The sequence below is a fragment of the Punica granatum genome, chromosome 4 (genome assembly GCF_007655135.1).
Source record: "Punica granatum isolate Tunisia-2019 chromosome 4, ASM765513v2, whole genome shotgun sequence".
NCBI classification, from domain to species: Eukaryota; Viridiplantae; Streptophyta; class Magnoliopsida; order Myrtales; family Lythraceae; genus Punica; species Punica granatum.
In genome coordinates, this window is record NC_045130.1 from 28,942,547 (window position 1) to 28,969,144 (window position 26,598).

Below are 26,598 nucleotides of genomic sequence, written 5' to 3' on the forward strand. Positions count from 1 at the left end.
GTTAAGATCGGTCTCCTTAGCCTATTCAAGTTAATTTCCGAGTTTGTTTATCATTATTGCATGCATGAAGCCGGTGTTATGTTATCCTTTTCCTTAATTAACACGTTTGTGAATGTTTGTATGTTTGAATAAGCTAAACAAATCGTGATAACGCCGGCTTTTGTTAAAAAAGGGTGCTATTTATCACGGTTGATGTTTGAGCATGCGAGAAATAATTAAACCACGATTAGGAAATCATTCGTGACTCGGATAGAGCCATGAGAACCTTCGGCCACCCTTCACAAGATGAAGCCGAGGGCTTCTTGGCTTTCCTTGGGTCAAGAATGAGTTCCTTATCTCAAGTTTAATTTGTTGATCGGATGATGTGAAGTTTTACTTCAATGTCTTTACGATTCCCATTAAAATATCATGTAAAGACTCTTTCAAACGAAGCATGCATGGATTCGAGTATCGATGACTCATTCGGGTCCATTTGGTTATGAGGATAGTTTCGGTCATTAGACCAAATTATCCTCGATCCTTATGGAATCGTCTTGGTCGTCGAGTCGCGAATCGTTTTCACAATTAATGCATTCGGCACAACCCTTAAGCATTAATGCCACAAACTGGTTAATCGGGACGCTCACACGATTAAACTCACTTCACACTGATAAAGTTTACCCGAATTGGACATTAATTGATAACTCGCGTCGACGAGTCGTCAAAGGACGTTGGTGCCCTTTTCAAACTTATCAATTTCAAAACCCGAAACGCGCGGTCCGATGTAGCATGGACGTCTGGAAAGGGCTTCTGTGTCTCAACTTGAGTTTTTACCTGATTCTAGGTAACTCAGGTCAAGATACAGAAGATCTTTCTAGATCACTTCCGGGCAGATCGACCGGTTCTTTGGCTTTTTGGGTTCTTGCACAACCCTGGATGATCCAGGGAATCGGTCGACACCGGCTACAGGTCGAGGTGGCCCGCACTGCGATCTTTCCCCTTTTCTGAAAACAATTTTCAAATAGAGGGCAAAATTGTCTTTTCACAATCCAGCGACATCCTTAGGGTTAGCATAACAGAAACACTACAGTACGGGATAAGAACGGGCTACCTGTTCAGGTGCAGGTTCATCTGCATAGCCTTTTCCTATCTAACTGATGAGTTTCTGTTATCCTAACATAGACTCGGGTAACTAGAACAGTTGATCCTTGTCAGAAAACCTGTGAAATGCTGATTAACCTTTCACTCGACCTAACCAAACACTAGATAATGGTTAGGAGGAATTCTAGATTCCAAATCTAGAGTCAAAACACGAGTTTGGTTAATTCAGTGGTAATTCAGTGTCACAATACAGAACAACTGTAAAAGCGATTCACACACCTGAGATTTGACTCTCTTTGTCAAGTTCTCAAAACAAAGCCGAATGCTGAAACATTGGCATATGTTTGATTGTTTAGCATATGGCATTTGCTTGCAAAAACACCCTTGGGTTAATAATCTGTTAATTCACGTAAACACGACAATAACAAACACTTTGTCTGTTATTAACATGTTGCGTGTTATCTTTCCGCACCTGTTTGCCATGCGGGTCGAGCCTGATCCCTAGGCCGAATAATATTAGGGTTCAACGCCCTAATCATCGAGCACAGGGTTCAACACCCTAATCAACACTCACAGGGTCCAACGCCCTATTCAGTAAGAGCGTCCATTGAATTTCAGTTCTTCGGTCTTTTCCCTAAACTCACGGTGAGTTAGAGTGGAATAATAACCGAACGCAAAACGACTGGAATTCGACCCTTTTGTAATTTGTATTTATTGTTTTCGAGAGCATTGTAAGGATTTTATTTTGTACATTTATTCTGTAAGAATTCCAGTCGGTGAGCGAACGGTCCGAGAGTCGAATCAATCGAATCGGTCTAATGCTTGCCCAGACACAAGTAAATCCAAGATATCGCGGTTCTGGTTCACGCAGGGATTCAACCTCCATGGTTCGATGAACTGTAATGCAAGATTGTGAACCAATTCCCCGACATATAGATTTACTTTTCTCCCGGCTTCTCAACCGACATCGTTTGGTTCATCGAATATCCGGTGTCAAAACGTGCGAGCCGAGTGCAGCTTAATTCACGCGGTAAATAATAAAACATGCAAGCCTAGCAAACCAGAGTACCGAAAGGGCGTGCGGGATATAGGCCCGCACGTAACATGAACCCCCGAACACGGATTTTCCGGTTCCGCACAGATCAATGCCTTAACAACAAACTAGGTGTTCCATACCCCTAGACCCAGGGTAACTTATCCGCCCTCGACCTTCGGGTCGTAAAATGATAAGTGGCGACTCCTTCTCTCACGCGTGTCCGACGCGCGTCCCCGCGGGAAGGTGGACGTTCCGACCAAGCCGCGCGATCCAAAAGCGCGCGATGCGGGCCCCGACGAGAGTCAACATTCGGGTCCGTACAGGACCATTACCCATTAAATCCATAATACCTATAATATAAGATCACCACCACCGAATAATTTCACAAATGGGAGAAACGGGACGTGTCATTCGATTAATTAAATCACTCGGACCAAATAATTGGATAAATTGATTATTAATTCGTAAACGCATCGATGGTTCACGGAACGGCGGAAATGCCCTTTTCTTTAAAAGCTCACAATTTCAAAGCACCGAGAAGTGTAACACGAATAGAATTGTGTCTAGCGAGTACTCACGTACTATGACATGAGTCCGAGCCCAATTTGAGGCCGCTCGAGTCGAGACGCGCGAGTCCTTTTTAGACCTCTTCGTGTCACGCGATCTTTAATTTATATGTGAACCGCACACGTTTTACCGATCAAGGGCATAATTGTCATTCCGCGATCCACCGATATCCTAGGCATTAGGGAGTCGGAAACACCTCGATCTATGGACGGAAAAAGGCGATCCGTTCGGGTGCGAGTTTCATTCGCACGGCCCATTCCGTCCACTTTCGGTGTTTCCATCTCCCTATTGTAGATTCGGTGGCGACCATTTTATTTCTGTTTCAAAACATGAAAAACCGGATTAATCACGCATTCGGCTTAATCAAACATTAGTTAATGGATAGGCGGAATCCTAGATTCCAATCTTGAGTCAAAATACGGGTTTGGCTAATTCGGTAAAACTATAGTGACACATCACTGAATAAAGTTTTAAAACAAATCCACGCATGTAATCGGCCTAGAACCACATCCCAACCCATTTCTTTGTTTGCCTAGGTTAGACGCATTGTTTGCTAATCAATCCCGGTCAATAACTGATTAAATCACGTACATTTGGCCCAATATACAACTTGTCTGTATTTACCTATATTTGTCAGTTATTGTCTGTTTTTCATCAGTTGTATCAGTTTTCTTCTGTTTTCCATTTACTTTTGCTAATTTGTTGCGGTTCGAGTCCGAGCCTATAGGTTACGTGTTGCACGGGGCCCAACGCTCCAAATCACCGAACACGAGGTTCAACGCCTCCCAACTCACTGAGCGCGTACAACCCGAGCGCGGAATGGGATCTAGCCTCGAGTCACCATCACACTCCAAATGTGGCCTATGTGGAAGGCAATTTGGATTGATGTGTAAAACGAGTTTAGATATCACCCGGGAGCTCGATCGGTCCAACGGTTATAGTGGGAACTAATCGGTTCTCCTGCAAACCGTCGGTTCGATCGGACCCGACCTCCGGCTCTTTGAGCCCACGTTGCCTTAATTTATTTATCGGTCATTCAAAACACACGGTGAGCCGGAGCGGAATATTGGCCCAATGCAAACCGATCGGGATCCATTTACTTTATTCAGTTGTATTCTGAAATTATTCGAGTGTACATTGTGAGGATCTTATTTGTACATCTATTCATTCATTTGTAAGGATCCCCGATCGGCAAGTAAGAGGTCCGAGTGTTGAACCGGTCAAGTTGGTCTATTAATGCCTAGAGACGAGTAAGCCCGAATACTCACGGTTTCGGTTCACGCAGGGAGTCGACCGCCGTGGTTTGACAAACTGTAAACGTTAGGATAGTGAACCGATTTCTCGACGCACGAGCCTACTCATCTTTTGGGTTCTTGGCCCAACTTGATCAATTCATCGACTTTACGGTGTCAAAAACGGGTGAGTCAAGTGCAACTCTAAATCACGCGGTAAATAAACAAAACGGCAAGCCTAGCAAACTAGAGTACCGAAAGGGCGTGCGGGATATAGGCCCACACGTAATAGAACCCCCGAATTCGGAACTTCGGGTTCCGTATGACCATTGCCTTAGCATTTAGGTGTACCCCGTACCCCTAGACCCGGGCGACTTAACAGCCCTCGACCTACGGGTCGTAAACAGTAAGTGGCGACTCCTTCTCACGCGTGTCCGTCGCGCATCCCCACGGGAAGGTGGACACTCCCGAGCCGCGTTGCATAGGCTTTGCGCATGCGTGCCCCGACGAGATTAAATTGGGGTTCGCACAGGGTCCGTCCCCTTCGGGTACGTCCCGACTACTTTTCTGCTCAGGGGTCATCCCCTTCGGGTACGTCCCGATTACTTTCTTGCTCAGGGGTCATCCCCTTCGGGTACGTCTCGACTACTCTTCTGTTTAGGGGTCCGTCCCCTTCGGGTCCGTCCTGACTTTAAACTTCTGTTTAGGGGTCCGTCCCTTCAGGTTCATCCTGACTTTTACATTTCTGCATCAGGTATAATATCCCCACATATCCAAAGTAGGAGGGAGAAGACTGTTATCGGAAGTTCCATATCGATCATTGCTATTAAATTGGGGTACTTCTGAAGTCTTTGGCTGCATCCTCTACTCGAGCATGCAATCAAAGAGGGGCAAGCTCTCAGCACCCCATTTTGGCTCACCTTTCCAAACAATAATATTAGCAATGGTCCAAGCCACAACTTGAGCAGAATACAGAAAAACGACTTAACAGAGCAGAAATCACTATTCATCCTCATGTCGGCAAAATTGAGCAGAAGACATGCACATATGACAGAAGGACTCAAGGAGTCACCAAAGGGTAACAGAGTGGCTAGAGAGCTCAACAACATCCAAAACCGGCATTTCCAGTGTACCACATGGACAGTTCTATTTTCTGATAGTTCGCTCGACCGTCGGAAGATAGCCAACATTGGACTTCAAAAATCCACATTGATGCCAAACAGATAAAAAGTGTCTTCAAACGCATTTCGCAAATCATCTGCTTTATATAGAACAACTTTCTGTATATAGACAACTTTTCAGTGGAAGTCCAAAAATGCCGGTTTCTCGGAGAAAAGTTAATTCCAAATATCAGATGCGGCCATGCCCCACAATCATACAGATCACGAGCAGTGCTTCAGATTGCCTTTTGGAAGCCATACAGACACCTTGAATGACTTTCGAGCGACAAAACGGGCATACCCCTCTTCGGAAGAGCATAACTGGAGACTGGTCTAATGGAATTACGGCAAACGAAGTTCATACTACATTGCCCTGAAAACTCCAACGGACATTCGCAATTGGGCAAAACAGACAGCAAAACCCTTCTCGGTTTCCCGAGTAACCTCCGAGGAGCACAAAAGACCATTTTCAGTGGAAATCCATATCCGGAGGTCTTCTTTGGGGAAACTTGACGCCGGATGCTTACGTTACACAATGCTAGCCTTCTCAAGGCTCGATGTGGAGTCGTCGGAATGAATCACACAACTCATCTAGACCCCTCGAACAGTGCTTTAAGGGTCTCAGATGCACTTTTCATATCCTTAGAGGCCCAATTTCAGCAAACAGAGATCACAGTGATCTCCGAATAGCCCAAGATACTCAGAAAGCAATCTGAGAAATCCAGTTTCGGCCTCTTAGGACATCTCCGGCTCCATATTTGCATTTACCGGCTTAAGGGTCAGGTGCCCATGTAATTTGACAATTTATGTCAAAATGACCGACGTGGGATTCGGATACAAGATATGCTGTCAGAAGTGGGTAACCTCGCTCTGAATGCATAAAAAGAGCAAAACCGGCTTCCGAGCCTCATACAGAAATTATGCAATTTCTCACGGAAAATGCCAATCTCGGACTCATTAAATCCGTTTCCTCGCGTATATCGATAATTCGACGTTCAATTCAAACCACGAACTTCGAATGCGCGATCAATCGAGACCCGAGCCTTTTCCCGGTTTCTCCTCTTCGGTCGTGGAACCCACGGGCTACCCAAGATGAGTCACCTTTTGCTCTAGAAGCTTCTTCTTCTTCTTCAATGCAAGAAGCCAACTTGCCCTCTCTTATCCAAAATATCTTGAAGAGATTGAAGACAACATTCAACTTGTCATCAATGCTCATCAATGCTCATCAATGTCTTATCTCTTCTTCATTAATGCAATGGAAGAACTTGAGGCTTGATATTTTCTTAATCAAACCGAAATTTGCTAAGCATGGGGGTTAAGAGCACTTGCTTTTGCTAATTGTGTCATTAGCTTTGCCTATAAATGGCCCAAAAGTGATTAAGTTAATCACTTCTCCTCTTGCACACTCTCTCCAAGCATTCTCCCTCTAGAAAACCTTTCAAACTCTATAGCCAAGAATACCCAAGAACCAGCAAGCTTCGGCTTTGAAAAATCGAAAAGAAAACATCGAACAAAACCCGAAGTTCTTAAGTCGGAAGCCGATGTTCATCATCCCGACTTAACTTCAAAAATTCTCAAACTCCATTGACCATATGTTTTGGACCCATGGAGTTCATTGGTGAAATTGGTTTTTCCATTTGAAGTCTTTAAATTATTGTTTCAGGTCATTTAGTACATTTCGGGTGAAGAATCGTCACTCTAGGGTGAACAGTGCCAGCCGTGTGCCAGCCGCGAGCCTGCCTTGCGCCCGTGTCCCTCCCGTGCACTCCAGCCGCACGCCCTGTGCGCCTCCCTCCCCGAACGTGCATGCCCTTGCACCCGAGCACTCTTCCAAGCGTTCAACTGAGTCACCCGACTCTCGAACACTTCCCCGACTCTTTCCTCGTATCCCGAGGCTAGGTAAAACATTCTCGACTTAGAGAAGTTGTAACCTTTTACATTATTTGCATGGCTATGGAGTAATATGGCGTTTTATGCATGTTTAACTTGCAAGACTTAATTTTTATACAATTTCATGTTATATTATGCAGGTTCATCATCATATAACATGTTAGCATGTCGGGAAACGTTTGGATCGACCCTCGGAAGACCTTCCCGACCGGAAATAAGCAAAAGAGCTCTCGGGTTTGCCTCAAGAAGAGTTAACCGAGACTTGGCTTGCTTTCCTCGGGTTAAGAACGGCCTTCTTAGCCCGATCCAAGTTCGATTTCCGAGTTTTCTCGTGTTTTCTTACATGCATGAAGTCGGTATTGTTTTATCGATTCCTTAAATAACTTGTTTGTGCATGTTTGCATGTTCGAATGCGTTATTCAAATCATGGCAATACCGACTTTCGTTTAATCATGTCATTTATCATGTTTTTCGTTTAAGCATGCGAGAAATGATTCGAAACGAGACGGGAAAATCTCGTGGAACCTCATTCGGGCCATGGAACCTCTCGGCTATCTCCAAGGAGAAGTGACCGAGAGCCTCTTAGACTCGTACGGGTTGCATGAAGCTTCCTCTTCCCGTTTTGAGTCCGTTCTCGGCTTTCGTGTAATTTGCAATTTACATTATCGTCGCAATATCGCATGAAAATATCTTTTCAAAACAAAGCATGCATGGATTCGGGTATCGATGACTCATTCGGGTCCATTCGGTTACGAGGGTAGTTTCGGTCATTGAACCAAATATCCTCGATCCTTATGGAACCGTCTTGGTCGTCGAATCACGAATCGTTTTCACAATTAATGTATTCGGCATAACCTTAAGCATTAATTCCACGAACGAGTTAATCGGGACGTTCACACGGTTAACTCATTCAGTTTAAACAACTTTGCACGAAAAGAACATTAATTTGTAACTCGCGTCGACGAATTACAAAACGGTGTTAATACCCTTTTCAAAACCCTCATACTTCTAAATCCGTATTGCGTTGTTCTCCTTTTCTGAAAAACAAATTTTCAAATCAAGGGCAAAAACATCATTTTGTGATTTGCCGTCATCTTAGCATCGTTTAAGATGTCAGTTGGGTATTTTGTATCAAAATTACAATTACCTGACTAATCATTTCATTCGACTTAACCAAATGCTAGAAAATGGTTAGGTGGAACTCTAGGTTCCAAATCTAGAGTCAAAATACAAGTTGGGTTAATTCAGTGGTAATTCAGTGTCACAACACCAAATCACTGTAAAAGCAATCCACACACACGAAACATGACTACGGACACCTGACATGTCAGGTTCTCAAACTAAAGCCAAATGCTAAAACATTGGCACGCGTTTGTTTATCTAGGGTAGGATTTGCATGCCAAAATACCCCGGATTAATAAACTTACTAATCCACGTACATTCGGTGAATACAAACACATTATCTATTATTTACCTGCTGCTTGTTATCTTTCCGCATCTGTTTGCCATGCGGGTCGAGCCTGATCCCTAGGCCGAATAATATTAGGGTTCAACGCCCTAATCATCGATCATAGGGTTCAACGCCCTAACCATCACTCACATGGTCCAACGCCCTATTCAGTGAGAGCGTGCATTGAATTTTAGTTCTTTGGTGTTTCCTTAAACTCACGGTGAGTTAGAGTGGAATAATAACCGAATGCGAGTCGACTGGAATTCAGTCATTTGTAATTTATATTTATTGTTTTCGAGAGTATTGTAAGGACTTTTATTTTGTACATTCATTCTGTAAGAATTCCAGTCGGTGAGCGAACGGTCCGAGAGTCGAATTAATCGAATCGGTCTAATGCTTGCCCAGATACAAGTAAATCCAAGAACTCACGGTTCTGGTTCACGCAGGGATTCAACCCCCATGGTTCGATGAACTATAACGCAAGATTGTGAACCAACTCCCCGACATACGGGTTTACTTCTCTCTCGGCTTCTCAACCGACATCGTTTAATTCACCGAATCTCCGGTGTCAAAACGTGCGAGTCAAGTGCAACTTAATTCAAGTGGTAAATAATAAAACATGCAAGCCTAGCAAACCAAAGTACCGAAAGGGCGTGCGGGATATAGGCCCGCACGTAACATGAACCCCCGAACACGGATTTTCCGGTTCCACACAGATCAATGCCTTAACAACAAACTAGGTGTTCCATACCCCTAGACCCGGGTAACTTATCCGCCCTCGACCTTCGGATCGTAAAATAATAAGTGGCAACTCCTTCTCTCACGCGTGTCCGTCACGCGTCCCCACGGGAAGGTGGACACTCCCAAGCCGCGCGATCTAAAAGCGCGCATGCGGGCCCCGACGAGAGTCCACATTCGGGTCCATACAGACACTACATGATGAGATGCGTATTGGTAATGCACTAACGATAAAGTATTTCTTCATCGCATTTTATCCAAAAATCGGTCGTGTAGAAGACATTTAAAGAAATATATGTCTACATTAATAGTAACAAGGATTTAATAAAAATTGTGCAAAATCAATTTCCAAACACACCAAGTATTGATACTAATTTAAAATACAAATATAAAGTGCAGGTTATCGCCGTCTTATCTCTGCGCGCCATAACCGATTTGCGATACGGTCACGTACAACATTCATTTCTCTACTGCTCATGTCAACTTCAATTTGAGTTTCTGCTTATTCTTGTGGATTTCGAAGTTCTTCGTTCTCTACCCAAGCATTGTCGTACTTCTCGAATAACCTGTCGTGGTAATGATTGCACCTAATAAAATTATGCTACATAAAACAAGCAAGGGCAATTTGTCATTGCCTATGTGGTTTGAAATTTGGCATCAATTTTATTATGGCAAATCTCCTTTTCAAAATACCAAAACATTGTTCAATAACATTACGAACGAAAACGTGGCGATAATTGAATAGCTCTTTTTTCTGTTGCCGACAGATTATCCTCACTGAAATCATACCGTTCCTCCTTGTATGGAGTCAAATATCCCGAAATATTAGGAAAACCTGCATCGACAGTATAATATTTGTTCCGCAAATAACAAAGGGAAAATTACAGTTAAATATGTTAGGGCATAAAATTTTTTGGGAAATAGAACATTTATTAGCAAACACTCACCGCCACGAGGTGTTTGAAATAATTCCAATGTGGCAGCTTCGGAAAAAAAAATCTTAAATCATGTGTCGAACTCTCCCAACCCGTCATGACATATGTAAACGTCATATCATGAGAACAAGTGCCTGTACATTTTGTGTTATCTTTGTATTCCGATCGCGATAATCTACTCTTTCTCTTTAGGGACACATGCAGCCATCTGGGTTTCATCCATAGCTCTGATGCGATCGTGCAGGGGCAATGCAAAATTACGAAATTTATATAATCTTATGAAATGAATTATTATTGTATTGACTTATCAAAAAATGCCTTAAAAAAATCCCATTGTTGACAATTTTTAATTTCTGGCTGCACAATAATGTTTCTATGTCTTATATAAAACAGTGTTAAGGCTTGTATTCCTTGGAGAATGTTTTTGAATGATCGCGACACCATCTCATTGGAATGTTGGTACATTTCCGCTCCTACTGCATATCGCGTACTATGTGAAATAATCAATAAAAACATTTTGAGCATCTCTTCGACAGTGATACCATTCCTACTATCATTGATACCACATTGCCGTTGACGTGTGTCATAGAGGTTGCTAAATACGTACGGTACCATTCTGAAATTCTCGTAGCATCTAACATTATTCCCCAAAACTTCAAACATGTACTCTCTTCCTTTGAGTCGGGACTTTCTACACGGGATGTTCCGTCTAACCTGTTCTTCGGCTGCTATAACTTGCATTATCAAAAAGAAGAATGACCGTTGCCTTATTTTCATCTCATCATCATTAGAGCTTTAGTCATATCGCGAAGAAGTGCTATTCCTTGGCATATTGTCTTTCAACCGTGCGCTTATAACAGTGTGAGGAAGTTCATAAACATGTCGTTAACAATAAAACACAATAATTCACAAACATACAGAATAAAAAGTTGCCAGCACACATAAAACATAATCAAGTCGAGATATCCGAACACACATAACAAACATAGCAGTATGAGCAATGTCATAACTAAGGAAAAAAAAATAGAATATCGAAAAAGTTCAAGTAAACATAAAGTCGGATCCCAAGTTCATTCAAGAGTCGTCTACAAACTTTTGTAGCCATTCCCTTCATGCGTCTTCCACGTAGTACATGAAAAGCCTCCTCATTTTGTCTTCAAGGAGAGCTAAGCTGCCTGCTATATATCATTTAATCGAGATTTTCGATTTCAATTTATCTTACTCCACCATGGCTTCATCGATGTTATTCCACTCAGGCTTCTCAAGGCTTGAAATGGACTTACTTCTCTTTGACGACGGTGGGGTGATCTTAGACTTGGGTTTGAAACTGGCCTTGAATAAGTCCATGCACTCCTGCAGTTGTGAACTTGTCGATGAAGGCTTTTTGTCTTGGTCAAGGAGATGTGGAGAGCACCGGTAGTAGTTGAAGCACTGAAAAGCTCATTTAGCTTGAGGTAGTGCTTGCAGCCTTTGGTTCGGAATGTCTTGAAGGCCCTATTCTTCTGCACGATGAACAAAAAGTATCATTAAACGAGACACTTCATTAAATACGAAGCAACCATACAAAGAGAACGTATAAACAAAGGACATGCACATATATTAAAATGAAGCTGTAATATCATCGACATTTTATCTTGAAAGACTTGTCGTATTTGTCAACTGATATTATTATAAATTTCAAGTTCTCGCTCAAAAGACAAGAAAAATATTGATATGATGTTATGCAAAAGTCGTCAAATGAAGATTGTATCTTGATAAACATATCTCATACATGGGGACTCGCCTTGATAGTGTTGGTGTTTTCATCTCATCCGACTCTAGTATGGTTAAGTAACTCATTGAATTGCTTGTACATGGTCTTCAGCTTCGTCGCCTTGTCCTTTATCTTCTGGGAGCATAGTTGCTCATCAGGAAATTCCTTTTCCATCTCCACCTTCATCTCATCCCAATCCCTTTGCTTCCAAGAAGTGGTGTGTCTTCTTTTCAACTTGTCACGCATGATATGAATCAAGGGCAACTCCATCTGATCAATCCACTCGACGATATTCTCACCCTTAGGAGCCATGATGGATGTACTTGTGCAAGCATAACTTCCACACGTTAGCAGACAAAGAACACAAATAACACAACACAAACAAGTTGCACCAAAACGGAAGAACTTTGACAAGTACAAAATAAACAGATGGAAAGCTCATAAAGCCTCCTATTTGCAAGTACCCGCAACCATATCAATTTCAATTTTTTATGGAAAGCTCATAAAGTAGCTCACAAATGTACAATCAGTATAACTAACTACTCACATCTTCAATTTCAATTCTATCAAGCTCAATTTTTTGAAGGATCACAATCAGTATAACTAACCAGTCAAATGTACAAGTGAATCCATCTATTAGATTATTCATAGTATTATCGCAGAGAATGACTGGTACATAAAAAAACCTTCAATAAGTTAGTCATACTTCTCATCCTCTATAGGTGACCGATGTTCTTTCAATTACAAGGAGACTACTGTTACTTATCTACACAACATGAATTTTTGCTACTGAGGAGACTCCGTGAAGTGCTTGTTTTAACAAAGAGACATCGAATTAGTTGTGGGGTTACAGTTTGTTGGGCAAAGAAAACAAGGCTTAGGTGGAAGACTTTTCCGGGCATACGAGTTACTGCAATCAACTGTAGGCCATTCAATCAGACGAACTCATTGCAAGGCATATGCAACAAAAAGGATAAGCACAACTTCAATCAATAAAGACCAAACCCGCTCTTCAACTCTTAGTGACAGTAACGATAAGCTCAGTTAATTGAGGCACTTTAGAGATATAGAGTGGCCAAAGAAGAAAAAGCATCGACAACATTATGCAACCAAGAAGGAGAAGCCATGAAAATGAAATCGAGAGAGAGGGTAGAGGAAGCAATACTTCGACTGGAGATAGGTCTCGGAAATACATGTCGACCCGGTCTTAAAGACAATGATAAGCTTCGCAGACCTTTAGAGTTAGATCGCCGCTCTCGATCTGGAATCACAGTACTTCAGACTCCATAACTCAACATAGCATACATATAAAAAGAAAATGCATTTAAAGCAACATGAGAGATTTCATTTGGGACTTCTAATTGATTCTTGATCGTCAATTAGAATCATTGTACTAAGCCTCCTTTTTCAAGATCAATAATATATTTTTTATAGTTAGAGGTTTATGGCTATGCATGCTTCCTCAACGCTCATAATCTCGCAGAAAAACTACTCATCTATATAGATAGTAAATTGTTTATCCATTGATATCATATGTGGATTGTGAATTCATATGTGATTTTATTGTTCTCCTGAATGAAAAGATTTTGCAAAAATGAGATACTTTATAAAGAAGAATTCATCTTTATCTCGAAACTTGGGATAAAAATAAGGAATTTTTATGGAACTATGGTGACGTGGCCAAAGATAAGCTATAGATAACTCATATCTCAAACAAGACTAGATCCAATAGGGTCCCTGCTGGGGTCCCCATTGCTGCCACATCAGCAACGGAAACCCCAACGGGCATCAGCCCCCATTGGGACGGTCTTCGAAAGGGGGACGCATGGCCCAACCAATCAAGGGCCGCCAGGGGCCCATTGCTGCTGCTGCACCGCAACAACAACTTTGATTTATTTAGTTAATTTCTTTTAAACAGCTCTTCGCTTCACATGGGCGGGCCACGGGGCTTGAAGGCCACACGTGGCCTGCCCATATGCTTTCTTCCCCTTAAAAAATAATAATAATATAAGTTCGGGATTAAATTGGGGACCCAAATGGGGATCAATTATTGGAGAGCTGGTCTCCCGTTTTTCTCCGTTTCCTTCTGGTGATGTGTCACCTACGTGACGTTCGGTAGTTTACATTTGACGTAGTGGTCTAAAAATTTCCCAAAGAGAAACATTAATAGTGTCCGTGCAGTGTGATTCGATGATTGCAATTCGAAACGTCACGATCCAACTGTTGCATATACTATATCAGTGGGACAAAATGGTACTGTAAAAAGAACACGACACGCCTAAAAATATGTCGGAATATGCAAAAAATTTTATAGGAAGGAGAAACAGAGGAAATAACAAAACTAGTTAGATAACTATGGAATAATATTAATATGGCCACTTTTGGTTAAGATAATGTGTTTTTTTTTTCCCTTCTTGGGGTTACGAAGGGACAATAGATATATCATAAGAAAAATAGGGATTATGAGCCATATATTCCATGATTTTTACCCTTTTTCTAAATATATCTCATATTTTAAAAATTACCTAAAAGTATTATGAATTTAGCTTTTTTCTCAAATCTATCCCATGATTTAAATTTTTTCTCAAACCTAACCCGGATAATATGGCACAGTGGCAAGAATGGATTCACTTATGCTCCACGTCAGCAACATGGTTAAATGTTGACGGAAAAATTAACGTCATGATAGATTTAGAACCAAATATAAGCCATGGGCCTTTCTGGATATTTTTTAAACCATGGGATATATTTGAGAAACGGGTGATACTATGAGATATCTGGCATAATAATGGGGCACGACTACTTCTAGTGGTGGGAATCAAACTTAGATCTGGTGATCAATATGAATAGGGTTAATCATATAAAAAGACACGACCTTGAATTGAATTTTTAATTCTAGCATGACCTTTCAGAAATGGTATAAAAAGGTACGACATTTCGTTTTAGTCTCAAATCTAGTACGCCGTCAAATTTTTTGTCAATTGTAACGGTAGCCTCTGATTAGGCATTAACGATGCCACGTGTCGTAACATTATTCGATAAGTGGAAATATGTGGAATTAAATAAAAATATGTGGGGTCTACTTATCGCGCTAGATTTGAGACTAAAATAAAAGGTCGTTTAAGATTTTAAATTAAAACAAACGGTCGCGCCCTTTTGCACTATTTTCGAAAGGTCGTATTAGAATTGAGAATTCAAGCAAAAATCATGCTAGATTTAAGACTAAAACGAAAGGTCGTGTTTTTTTGTACAATTTCCAAAATGTCGTGCAAGAATTGAAAATTCGAGCAAAAGTCGTGCCTTTATACATGATTAATCCTTTTAAAAAATTAATCTCTCCTCTCCATACCTTATTTGCTCTTATTTGGACGTATTATCTGATGATTTTTACCCGATGCTCTTCCTAGGATTATACCCCATAGCAATACCGTAATTAATCTCTCCATACCTCTCCTCTTTTTTATGAACATGGTTTGTAAATGTCGTGCAAGTTCATATTTCTAGAACTGTCGACTAAATGCGAAGCTGGATTGGGATATTGATCCAAGAAAGTTGGCATATATATATATATATATACGGAGAGATCGAGAGTAGTATATACCTTATGAAATATATATATTTTTATAATAGATTGGTATATATATATATATATACGGGGAGATCGAGAGTAGTATATACCTTATGAAATATATATATTTTTCGATTATAACGAACTATGGAATTAGTACAATAAAATATAAATTTTAATACATAATAAAGAGGCACGAGTAGTCCCGTTGAGTATTATACATGAAATCTCTTGATTACGAGTAGTCCCGTTGAGTATTATACATGAAATCTCTTGATTACGAGGCGAGGGTTTGCGCCACTATAGTAGACTCTTTTTGAACATTCTGAAATATATTTACTTGCTTATGTCATTATTCATGCAAATTATTAATGAGGATTCAGATAGTTTAGGAAAGATTTTTGATGAGATCATGACAATTTCATCTTTCCAAGTACTCTTTATTCTAGATCATTATTTTCCATCTTTTGTACTATCTTTCCTTATTGAGTCTTTCTTCCTCGTACACGAAAAGGAAGAATGTATATATATGCGTATGGACTTGAACAGAAAGTGTGAGGAATAATACACAGATTGTGTTCTTTACTAGTTGTTCCTCTATCCTAGTTCGGCCTATTGTTGAACTTAATATGGCATCAGAGCCTTGAAGAAGGAGAGACAAGAGAATAGAGCCATGGCAGATAAGAAGCCATGGACGTGACTTCACCCTATTTTGTGAGTCACTCAGATAACCCGGGCACAGCTCTCGTCCCTGTGGTTCTCAATGGACAGAACTATCAGACCTGGGCGAAGGCCACGATTAGAGCACTCGAGGCTAAGAACAAGACCGGATTTATTGATGGATCTTTGAAGCAACCCAACCCGATGAGGCTAGAGTTCCAGTTGTGGAAGATCAACAACTCGATGATTTGTTCATGGATTTTCAATTCGCTCGATAAGAGTTTGCAAGGAGCAGTTGTGCATGCCAATGATGCCAAGATGATGTGGGATGAAATCAAGCAACAATTCGCACGAGGTAACGCTCCCAAGGTTCAGCAGATTAAAACAGGTATATGCAACCTGAAGCAGTTGGGACAACAGGTTATTGATTATTACTCAAAACTGAAATCACTCTAGGACGAACTGGAGGGATACCTCGAGACAGCAGAGTGTACTTGCGGTGCCTGCACCTGTGGAGCCGTAGACCAGATGGCTAGGAATAAGGAAGTCGAGAAACTTCATCAGTTTCTGATGGGTCTGGACTCCGAAATTTTTGCAACGGTAAGATCGCAAATCCTGAATATGGATCCTCTGCCTACACTGAACAGAGCCTTTGCGCAAGTTGCCGATGAGGAGTTGCGCTGGTCGATGACACAAGGAGGAAGAAGTGAACAACTGGAGTCTTTATGCAGGAGACGGGCGGCAAGGGAGAGGACCTAGGGTTCTTTGCGACTACTGTGGAAAGACGGGTCATAAAAGATCGGATTGTTGGAAGCTTCATGGATACCCTGCCGATCGTGATTTCAAAGGAAAAGGAAGAGGCTGGATCAAACAAGGGAATTCAACGAAGCAAATATTATGGGCAGAAAGCAGATGGCAACAAAAGTCAAAAGGCATATTTTTCTCCAGCCGAGACAGTTCAAGGGCAGACTCCAGGTAAGGCAGCTGGCAACCATGCTGTCACACATGCAATAGGAAGAAACATTACCATCACAGGGATTTCGGAGGACCAACTAAGTCAGCTGGCCACGATTTTTGGTGAACGTGCAGCTATGTCGGAGCAATTAGCCGGTAATGTTGTTTTACCGAATTGTTTGACAGAATGGGTATTAGACTCGGGTGCATCGATGCACATGACAGGGAAAATTGAATTGCTTTCGGACGTGGAGGACCTCACGCATACAATCTCGATCGGTATTCCGGATGGCAAATCCGTTTTTGCCACTAAAAATGGCAATGTCTATCTCAATGATTTCATGCTAAAGGACGTGTTATTTGTTCCTGGCCTTAACTGCAATTTGATATCGGTTGGGAAATTGGCAACGGACCAAGATTGTGTATTAACATTTTGTTCTCGATCTTGCAAATTACAGGACCAAGCCATGAGGAGAGTGATTGGATCGGGTGAGCTATGGAGGGGGGTATATTGGCTCAAGCATAAGCAACCTACATTAGCTCACATGGCCGTAAAGAAGACAGGTCATCTCTTGTGGCATAAGCGCTTGGGTCACCCGTCTAGTAAAGTCTTGCACTCTATTCCCGGTGTTTCAATAAAAACGGATGAAAAGTTTGTTTGTGATGCTTGTGCCCGTGCAAAGCTTTCACGTAATCCATTTCCTGAAAGCTTGAACTATGCTAAAGCATGTTTTGATTTAATTCATGGAGATGTTTGGGGCCCTTACCGTGTAGCCTCTATATCGGGTGCTCGATACTTTCTCACTTTGGTTGATGATCATAGTCGGTGGGTATGGGTTTATTTGATGAGTGATAAGACTGAAACTCATAAGTGGTTGGTTGGCTTCTATAATATGATAAAGAATCAGTTTGGGAAATCTATTAAGACATTTCGATCAGACAATGGTCGGGAGTTCACTTCTAAAGCTATGCGTGATTTTTATCATGCAAACGGAATAGTTCATCAAACGTCTTGTGTAGATACGCCACAACAAAATGGGCGTGTCGAAAGAAAACATCGACATTTTCTAGAGATGGCACGTTCTTTGCTTTTTGATGCACATCTACCAATTAAATTATGGGGAGAATGTGTACTTGCGGCAGCATATTTGATTAATTATACGCCTACGGCTGTGTTATCGGGAAAAGCTCCAGTTGAAGTCATTTTTCAAAAGTCATTAAGACTAGATCACCTTAGGGTATTCGGCTGCCTATGTTATGCTTCCAAGAGACCTAAGCCTACCGACAAATTTGAGAGTCGAGCACGTCGTTGTGTTTTTATGGGATACCAGTATGGCCAAAAGGGATGGAAGTTATATGATCTAGAGACAGAAGAAATCTTTGTTTCACGGGATGTGGTTTTTCATGAAGAAACATTCCCATTTAGCAAGGGTCGAAAATTTTCAATTGAATCAGGATTGAGTCCTGGACAATTAATTAGCCGGGGGGGAACCCATGGGAAAAATTAGGCTGAATGGAGAATACCAGCCCGGGCAGGTACCCAGTGTACGGACCCGAATGTGGACTCTCGTCGGGGCCCGCATGCGCGCTTTTGGATCGCGCGGCTTGGGAGTGTCCACCTTCCCGTGGGGACGCGTGACGGACACGCGTGAGAGAAGGAGTCGCCACTTATCATTTTACGATCCGAAGGTCGAGGGCGGATAAGTTACCCGGGTCTAGGGGTATGGAACACCTAGTTTGTTGTTAAGGCATTGATCTGTGCGGACCCGGAAAATCCGTGTTCGGGGGTTTATGTTACGTGCGGGCCTATATCCCGCACGCCCTTTCGGTACTCTGGTTTGCTAGGCTTGCATGTTTTTTTATTTACCGCTTGAATTAAGCTGCACTCAGCTCGCACGTTTTGACACCGGAAATTCGGTGAACTAAACGATGTCGGTTGAGAAGCCGAGAGAGAATTAAACCCTTATGTCGGGGAGTTGGTTCACAATCTTGCGTTATAGTTCATCTAACCATGGAGGTTGAATCCCTGCGTGAACCAAAACCGCGAGTTCTTGGGCTTACTTTCCTTTGGGCAAGCATTAAACCGATTCGATTAATTCGACTCTCGGACCGTTCGCTCACCGACTGGAATTCTTACAGAACAAAATGTACAAAATAAAAGTCCTTACAATGCTCTCGAAAACAATAAATACAAATTACAAATGGCCGAATTCCAGTCGACTCGCGTTCGGTTATTATTCCACTCTAACTCACCGTGAGTTTAGGGAAAAGACCGAAGAACTGAAATTCAATGGACGCGCTCACTGAATAGGGCGTTGGACCCTGTGAGTGTTGATTGGGCGTTGGACCCTGTGATCGATGATTAGGGTGTTGAACCCTAATATTATTCGGCCTAGGGATCAGGCTCGACTCGCATGGCAAACAGGTGCGGAAAGATAACACGCAACATGTTAATAACAGACAAGGTGTTTTGTATTCACCGAATGTATGTGGATTAACAAGTTTATTAATCCAAGGGTGTTTTTGCAAGCAAATGCCATATGCTAAGCAATCAAACACGTGCCAATGTTTTAGTATTATGCTTTTGTTGGAAATTTGGAAAAGAGAATCGAATCTCATGTGTGTGGATTGCTTTTATAGTGATTCGGTGTTGTGACACTGAATTACCACTGAATTGATCCAAACTTGTATTTTGACTCTAGATTTGGAACCTAGAGTTCCGCCTAACCATTTTCTAGGATTTGGTTAAGTTGAGTGAAATGATTAGTCCAATAATTGTATTTTGATACAGAATACCCAACTGACATCTTAAACTGCGCTAGGATGTCGGCAAATCACGAAATGATGTTCTTGCCCTTGATTTGAAAATTTGTTTTCAGAAAAAGAGAACAACATAATAAGGATTTGAAAGTATGAGGGTTTTGAAAAGGGCATTAACACCGTTTTGTAATTCGTCAACGCGAGTTACAAATTAATGTCCAATTCGTGCAAAGTTGTTTAAATTGAATGAATTAACCGTGTGAACGTCCCGATTAACCCGTTCGTGGAATTAATGCTTAAGGTTATTGCCGAATGCTTTAATTGTGAAAACGATTCGTGATTCGACGACCAACACGAATCCGTAAGAATCGAGGATATTTGGTCCAATGACCGAAACTACCCTCGTAACCGAATGGACCCGAATGAGTCATTGATACCCAAATCCATGCATGCTTTGTTTTGGAAAGACATTTTCATGCGATATTGCGACGATAATGTAAATTGCAAATTACACGAAAGCCGAGAACGGACTCAAAACGGGAAGAGGAAGCCTCATGCAATCCGTACGAGTCTAAGAGGCTCTCGGTCACTTCTCCTTGGAGATAACCGAGAGGTCCCATGGCCCGAATGGGGTTCCACGAGGTTTCCCCGTCTTGTTTTGAATCATTTCTCGCATGCTCAAACGACAAACACGATAAATGACACGATTAACTAAAGTCGGTATTGCCATGATTTGAATAACGCATTCGAACATACAAACATGCACAAACAAGTTATTTAAGGAATCGATAAAACAATACCGACTTCATGCATGTAAGAAAACACGAGAAGACTCGGGAATCGAACTTGGATCGGGCTAAGAAGGTCGTTCTTAACCCGAGGAAAGCAAGCCAAGTCTCGGTTACCTCTTCTTGAGGCAAACCCGAGAGCTCTTTTGGTTATTTCGGGTAGGGAAGGTCTTCCGAGGGTCGATCCAAACGTTTCCCGACATGCTAACATGTTAATCGAGGATAAACATGCATGATGTACTGTAAAAGTGCATAAACATGAAGTCTTGCAAGTGAACATGCTTTGTGCACCATATTACTCCATAGCCATGCAAATAATGTAAAAAGCCCTAACTCCTCTAAGTCAAGAGTGATTTACCTAGTCTCGGGATACGAGGAAAGAGTCGGGGAAGTGTTCGAGAGTCGGGTGACTCGGTAGAACGCTTGGAAGGATGCTCGGGTGCAAAGGATGCACGTTTGGGGAGCTAGGTGCACGGGGAGTGCGGCTGGAGTGCACGGGAGGCGCGCGGGGCGCGCGGGCAGGAGCACGGACATGCAGGCGTGCGCGCGGGGCGCGCGGCGTGCGCGGGTGCGCGGGCTGGAGCGCGGCTGTGCGCGTGGAGCGTGCGCGGGGGCGCGGGCTGGCGCACGGCTGGCACACGGCTGGCACTGTTCACCCGAGAGTGACGATTCTTCACCCGAAATGCACTAAATGACCTGAAACAATAATTTAAAGACTTCAAATGGAAAAACCAATTTCACCAATGAACTCCATGGGTCCAAAACATATGGTCCATGGAGTTTGAGAATTTTTGAAGTTAAGTCGGGATGATGAACACCGGCTTCCGACTTAAGAACTTCGGGTTTTGTTCGATGTTTTCTTTTCGGTTTTTCAAAGCTGAAGCTTGCTGGTTCTTGGGTGTTCTTGGCTATGGAGTTTGAGAGGTTTTCTAGAGGGAGAATGCTTGGAGAGAGTGTGTAAGAGAAGAAGTGATTATCTTAATCACTTTTGGGCCATTTATAGGCAAAACTAATGACACAATTAGTGAAACAAAGCATCATTAGTGGGCATGCTTAGGATGGACGGTTTGCTTAAGGAAATATCTAGCCCTATCCTCTTCCATTTGCATTAATGAAGAAGAGATCAAAGCATTAAATGGCATTGAAGAAGAGTTGGAGTGTTGTCTTCAAACTCTTTGGATATTTTGGCTAAGAATGCAAGTTGGCTTCTTGCACTGAAGAAGAAGAGGAAGCTTCTAGAGCAAAGGGGTGACTCATCTTGGGTAGTCCATGGGTCCCACGACAGAAGAGGAGAAACCGGGAAAAAGCTCGAGTCTCAATTGATCGCGCATTCGAAGTTCGTGGTTTGAATTGAACGTCGAATTACCGATATACGCGAGGAAACGGATTTAATGAGTCCGAGATTGACATTTTCCGTGAGGAATTGCCAAATATCTGTATGAGACTCGGAAGCCGATTTTTCTCCTTTTATGCATTCAGAGCGAGGTTATTCAGTTCTGACAACATATCTTGTATCTGTATCCCACGTCGATCATTTTGACACAAATTGTCAAATTACGTGGGCACTTGTCCCTTAAGCCGGTAAATGCAAATATGGAGCCGGAGATGTCCTAGGAGGCCGAAACTGGATTTCTCATATTGCTTTCTGAGTTTCTTGGGCGATCCGGAGATTACTGTGATCTCTGTTTGCTGAGATTGGGCCTCTAAGGATATGAAAAGTGCATCTGAGACCCTTAAAGCACTGCTCGAGGGGTCTAGATGAGTTGTGTGATTCATTCCGACGATTCCACATTGAGCCTTGAGAAGGCTAGCATTGTGTAAGGTAAGCATCCGGCGTCAAGTTTCCCCAAAGAGGACCTCCGGATATGGATTTTCACTGAAAATGGCCTTTTGTGCTCCTCGGAGGTTACTCGGGAAACCGTGAAGGGTTTTGCTGTCTGTTTTGCCCAATTGCGAATGTCCGCTGGAGTTTTCAGGGCAATGTAGTGTGAACTTCGTTTGCCGTAATTCCATCAGACCAGTCTCCGGTTACGCTCTTCCGAAGAAGGGTATGCCCGTTTTGTCGTTCGGAAGTCATTCAGAGTGTCTGTATGGCTTCTAAAAGACAATATGAAGCACTGCTCGTGCTCTGTATGATTGAGGGGCATGGCCGCATCTGATATTTGGAATTAACTTTTCTCCGAGAGACCAACATTTTTGGACTTCCACTGAAAAGTTGTCTGTATACAGAAAGTTGTTCTGTATAGAGCAGATGATTTGCAAAATGCCTTTGGGGACACTTTTCATCTGTTTGGCATTGGAGTGGATTTTTGGAGTCCAATATTGGCTATCTTCCGATGATCGAGCGAACTATCGGAAAATAGAACTGTTCGTGTGATACACTGAAAATGCCGGTTTTGGATATTGCTGAGCTCTCTAGTCACTCTATTACCCTTTGGTGACCCCTGGAGTCCTTCTGTCATATGCATGTGTCATTTGCTCGATTTTGCCGACTTGAGGATGAATAGTGATTTTCTGCTCTGTTAAGTCGTTTTTCTGTATTCTGCTCAAGTTGTGGCTTGGATCATTACTGATATCATCGTTTGGAAAGGTGAGCCAAAATGGGGTGCTAACACCCAGCACGTCAGACGAAAGAGATTCCGTGGCCTATCAAGGAAGTGATCAGGGTCCATCTGCATTTGACATGGATCTGAGCCCACCGTCCGCTTCAGGGGTAGAACAGAGTCCACTCTCAGCAAACTCAGATGAAAGCCAACAATCTCCGTTGATAAACACGGAGTGCTCGAGCAACTTCGAGCTAGAAGAAGCAGTTTGATCCTCACCGAAACCGATACGCAATCGTCGACCTCCGGCGTGGCAGAAGGACTATGACTACCGCCTTGCAGCGATCAAACCCCCTCCACCTACAGCTCACGCCGACTCCAAAATCCCCGCAGGTTCGTACTATGCTATTGAACAATATCTTGATTACTCTCGATTATCGAATGATTATCGATGCTACTTGTCGGTCCTTGATCGAGATTGTGAGCCCAGACACTATTTAGAAGCCGTGCGTTATCATCACCGGAGAGAAGCCATGAATGCAGAATTATATGCACTTGAACGCAATGGGACCTGGATAATTACTGATTTGCCGCTAGGAAAGAAAGCAATTGGTTGCAAGTGGGTATACAAAGTAAAACGGAAGGCTGATGGATCGATCGAACGCTATAAAGCTCGATTAGTTGCAAAAGGTTATACACAAATTGAAGGGCTGGATTTTGATGAGACTTTTGCTCCAGTGGCGAAGCTGGTGAGTTTTCGAGTATTGCTCACTATTGCCCTTTATAAAAACTGGGAATTATTTCAACTAGATGTGAATAATGCGTTTTTGCATGGTGATCTGGAAGAAGAAGTTTATATGACGTTGCCACCAGGATTAGTACCTGCAGGAAGTAATAAGGTATGTTGCCTTCAGAAGTCGTTGTATGGGTTACGGCAAGCGTCTCGCAATTGGTTTGCAAAGTTTTCAATTGCTCTAAAGTCTTATGGTTTCATTCAATCCTCGGCTGACTACTCATTATTTACTTTCAACAAAGACGGGATTATACTTGTCGTACTGGTTTACGTTGACGACTTGATTTTGACCGGTAATGATATTACTCATTGTGCCAAGTTCAAGTAGTATTTGGATGATTGCTTTAGCATCAAGGATTTGGGCAAGCTCAAATATTTCTTGGGGATTGAAGTGGCTCGACAACCTGACTGTTTATTTCTCTGCCAAAGGAAGTATACCCTCGATATTCTACAAGAAACTGGGATGCTTGGAGCAAGGCCAGCTGCCTTTCCAATGGAACAACATCTGAAACTTATCTCAGAATCGGGTGAAGATTTGTCAGATCCATCGCGTTACCGCAGGCTAGTCGGACGACTAATTTATCTCACAATCACCCGACCTAAATTGAGCTACCCAGTTCATATCCTTTCCCAATTTATGCAAAGGCCGAAACAAGCACATTGGGATTCAGCTCTTCGAGTTCTTCGCTATCTAAAACAAAGCCCAGGAAATGGTATCTTGCTGCGACGACCGTCTTCATTATCTATCACTGCCTATTGTGACTCCGATTGGGCAGCTTGCCCAATGACAAGACGCTCTCTTACAGGGTACTTTATCATGCTTGGTGGGTGTCCGATATCATGGAAAACTAAGAAGCAGAGTACTGTGGCTCGATCTTCGACAGAGGCAGAATATCGTTCCATGGCATCAACTACCGCAGAGTTATTATGGTTACGGTCTTTACTCTCTTCTATGGGAGTGACTCTTTCATCAGCTATGACGATGTACTGTGATAATATGGCTGCTCTACACATAGCCGTAAATCCAGTCTTTCACGAGCGGACAAAACACATAGAAATCGATTGCCATTTCATCAGGGAACATGTACAAACCAAGTCCATCATTACACGCCATGTTCCTTCCAAGTTTCAAGTTGCTGATATCTTCACAAAAGCTCTTGGTCGAGATCATTTTCAATTTCTACTTGGCAAGTTGGGCATTACTAGTATTCATGCTCCAACTTGAGGGGGAGTAATGAGGATTCAGATAGTTTAGGAAAGATTTTTAATGAGATCATGACAATTTCATCTTTGCAAGTACTCTTTATTCTAGATCATTCTTTTCCATCTTTTGTACTATCTTTCCTTATTGAGTCTTTCTTCGTCGTACCCGAAAAGGAAGAATGTATATATATGCGTATGGACTTGAACAGAAAGTGTGAGGAATAATACACAGATTGTGTTCTTTATCAGTTGTTCCTCTATCCTAGTTCGACCTATTGTCGAACTTAATAATTATGATTCATAATTTTCCAAGAAACTAATAATCTTGAAGCAAAAGTTCTGCTTGTTCCTTATCAAAAAACAAAATATCTGCTTGTTTCGATTGTAACATGATCCTATCATTCAATGCATACGGTCCGGATGATAAACGCAAGAATCCCTTTTGAGCTACTGAGTCGAACAATAATAAAATCAGAGTCAGACTTTTGGAGACGATTGAAGGAGTAGGGAGATCTCTAGGTACTTAAGCACCAAATAGGAGTATAAATTTTCTAAATTAGAAGTAAATATATGTAATTTCAGCGAAAATTATAGAATAATTTTCAAATTTTATTGAGCGCCAAGATATTAGGGGATACTGGCCTCTTAATCCTCTCAGTAAATCCCTGACTGCACTGCCTTGAAATGAACCAACGAGGACTTTGGGCAGGTAGTATAAAAACCCATGAGCGATGTTTAGTGGGCAATGAACACAGTGGCCTTGAGAAAAATGTGTGCCACTGTGTCCAATGCATTATTTTCTTTTTCTAACTCTAAATTTAAATAAATTCGTCCATCTACAGTTTACATCGCATGATTCTTCAAACAGTGGACAAGGTATAAAGATTTATCGATAATGTAAACCTAGTAAACAGAAATAAATTAAATTCTTATAACTGAATCTTTTTTAACCTGTCATAATTCGTAATATCTCGTGATAAGATACAGTAACGTCGCAGCATATGAGTGAATGTGTTACATATCTGATGTTTTTGTCTTGTTAATATTGCATATAAGAATCAGCTGCATAGTCACGTATATCTTCCCTTGTATGGCCAAACGGGAAGTTTCATACAAGCTCATTAGCCCGACCCAAGCACGTCATTCACTGCTTCGGGTCAAACACGGGTCTACCATTGTTGTCTTCTGTGCGATAGAAGCCCTCATATTATCTGTACAATCAAAGGACAATGAAAGGAATTGGTGCAATTATAATGGCATAAAACGAACGTCAACCCCATATGACGAACCATTGAACCACAAAAGGGCTGACATGGCAAGGCCATTCAACCATATGGTTCGAGGGTAAAATTTTGCAGTGTAATAAATTGTACTCTTGTCCGAAGAGAGGGGTTTCATTGCAGTAGTAATTTGTGATACCTAGAAGTTCTATTGGTTTACTTCCCACAAACTGTTTGATTTATTGAATAATAAAAAAATAAACCACAT

The 26,598-nt window shown here is 42.0% G+C and overlaps 1 protein-coding gene and 1 long non-coding RNA gene across 2 annotated transcripts; one reads left to right on the forward strand and one right to left on the reverse strand.

Annotated features, from left to right (window-relative positions):
• Positions 1-15,912: 15,912 nt before the first annotated feature.
• LOC116202621 lies at positions 15,913-16,917 on the reverse strand. Its single transcript, XR_004156102.1, has 2 exons — positions 16,544-16,917; positions 15,913-16,468 (listed from the first exon to the last, which is right to left on the reverse strand). It is a non-coding gene; the product is annotated as an uncharacterized LOC116202621 (long non-coding RNA).
• On the forward strand, positions 16,758-17,912 carry LOC116202620. The gene is made up of 2 exons (XM_031534219.1): positions 16,758-17,179; positions 17,482-17,912. Exons 1-2 carry the CDS (start codon positions 16,795-16,797, stop codon positions 17,514-17,516), a joined length of 420 nt encoding a protein of 139 aa, XP_031390079.1. The 5' UTR covers positions 16,758-16,794; the 3' UTR covers positions 17,517-17,912.
• The last annotated feature ends 8,686 nt before the right edge of the window (positions 17,913-26,598 follow it).

Bases quoted from the DNA above. Each gene is read 5' to 3' on its own strand.
- LOC116202620 (XM_031534219.1), top strand. From the start codon at position 16,795: ATGCAGGAGACGGGCGGCAAGGGAGAGGACCTAGGGTTCTTTGCGACT. The intron at 17,180-17,481 runs GTAATGTTGTTT...TGCAAATTACAG, and splicing joins TATGTCGGAGCAATTAGCCG to GACCAAGCCATGAGGAGAGT.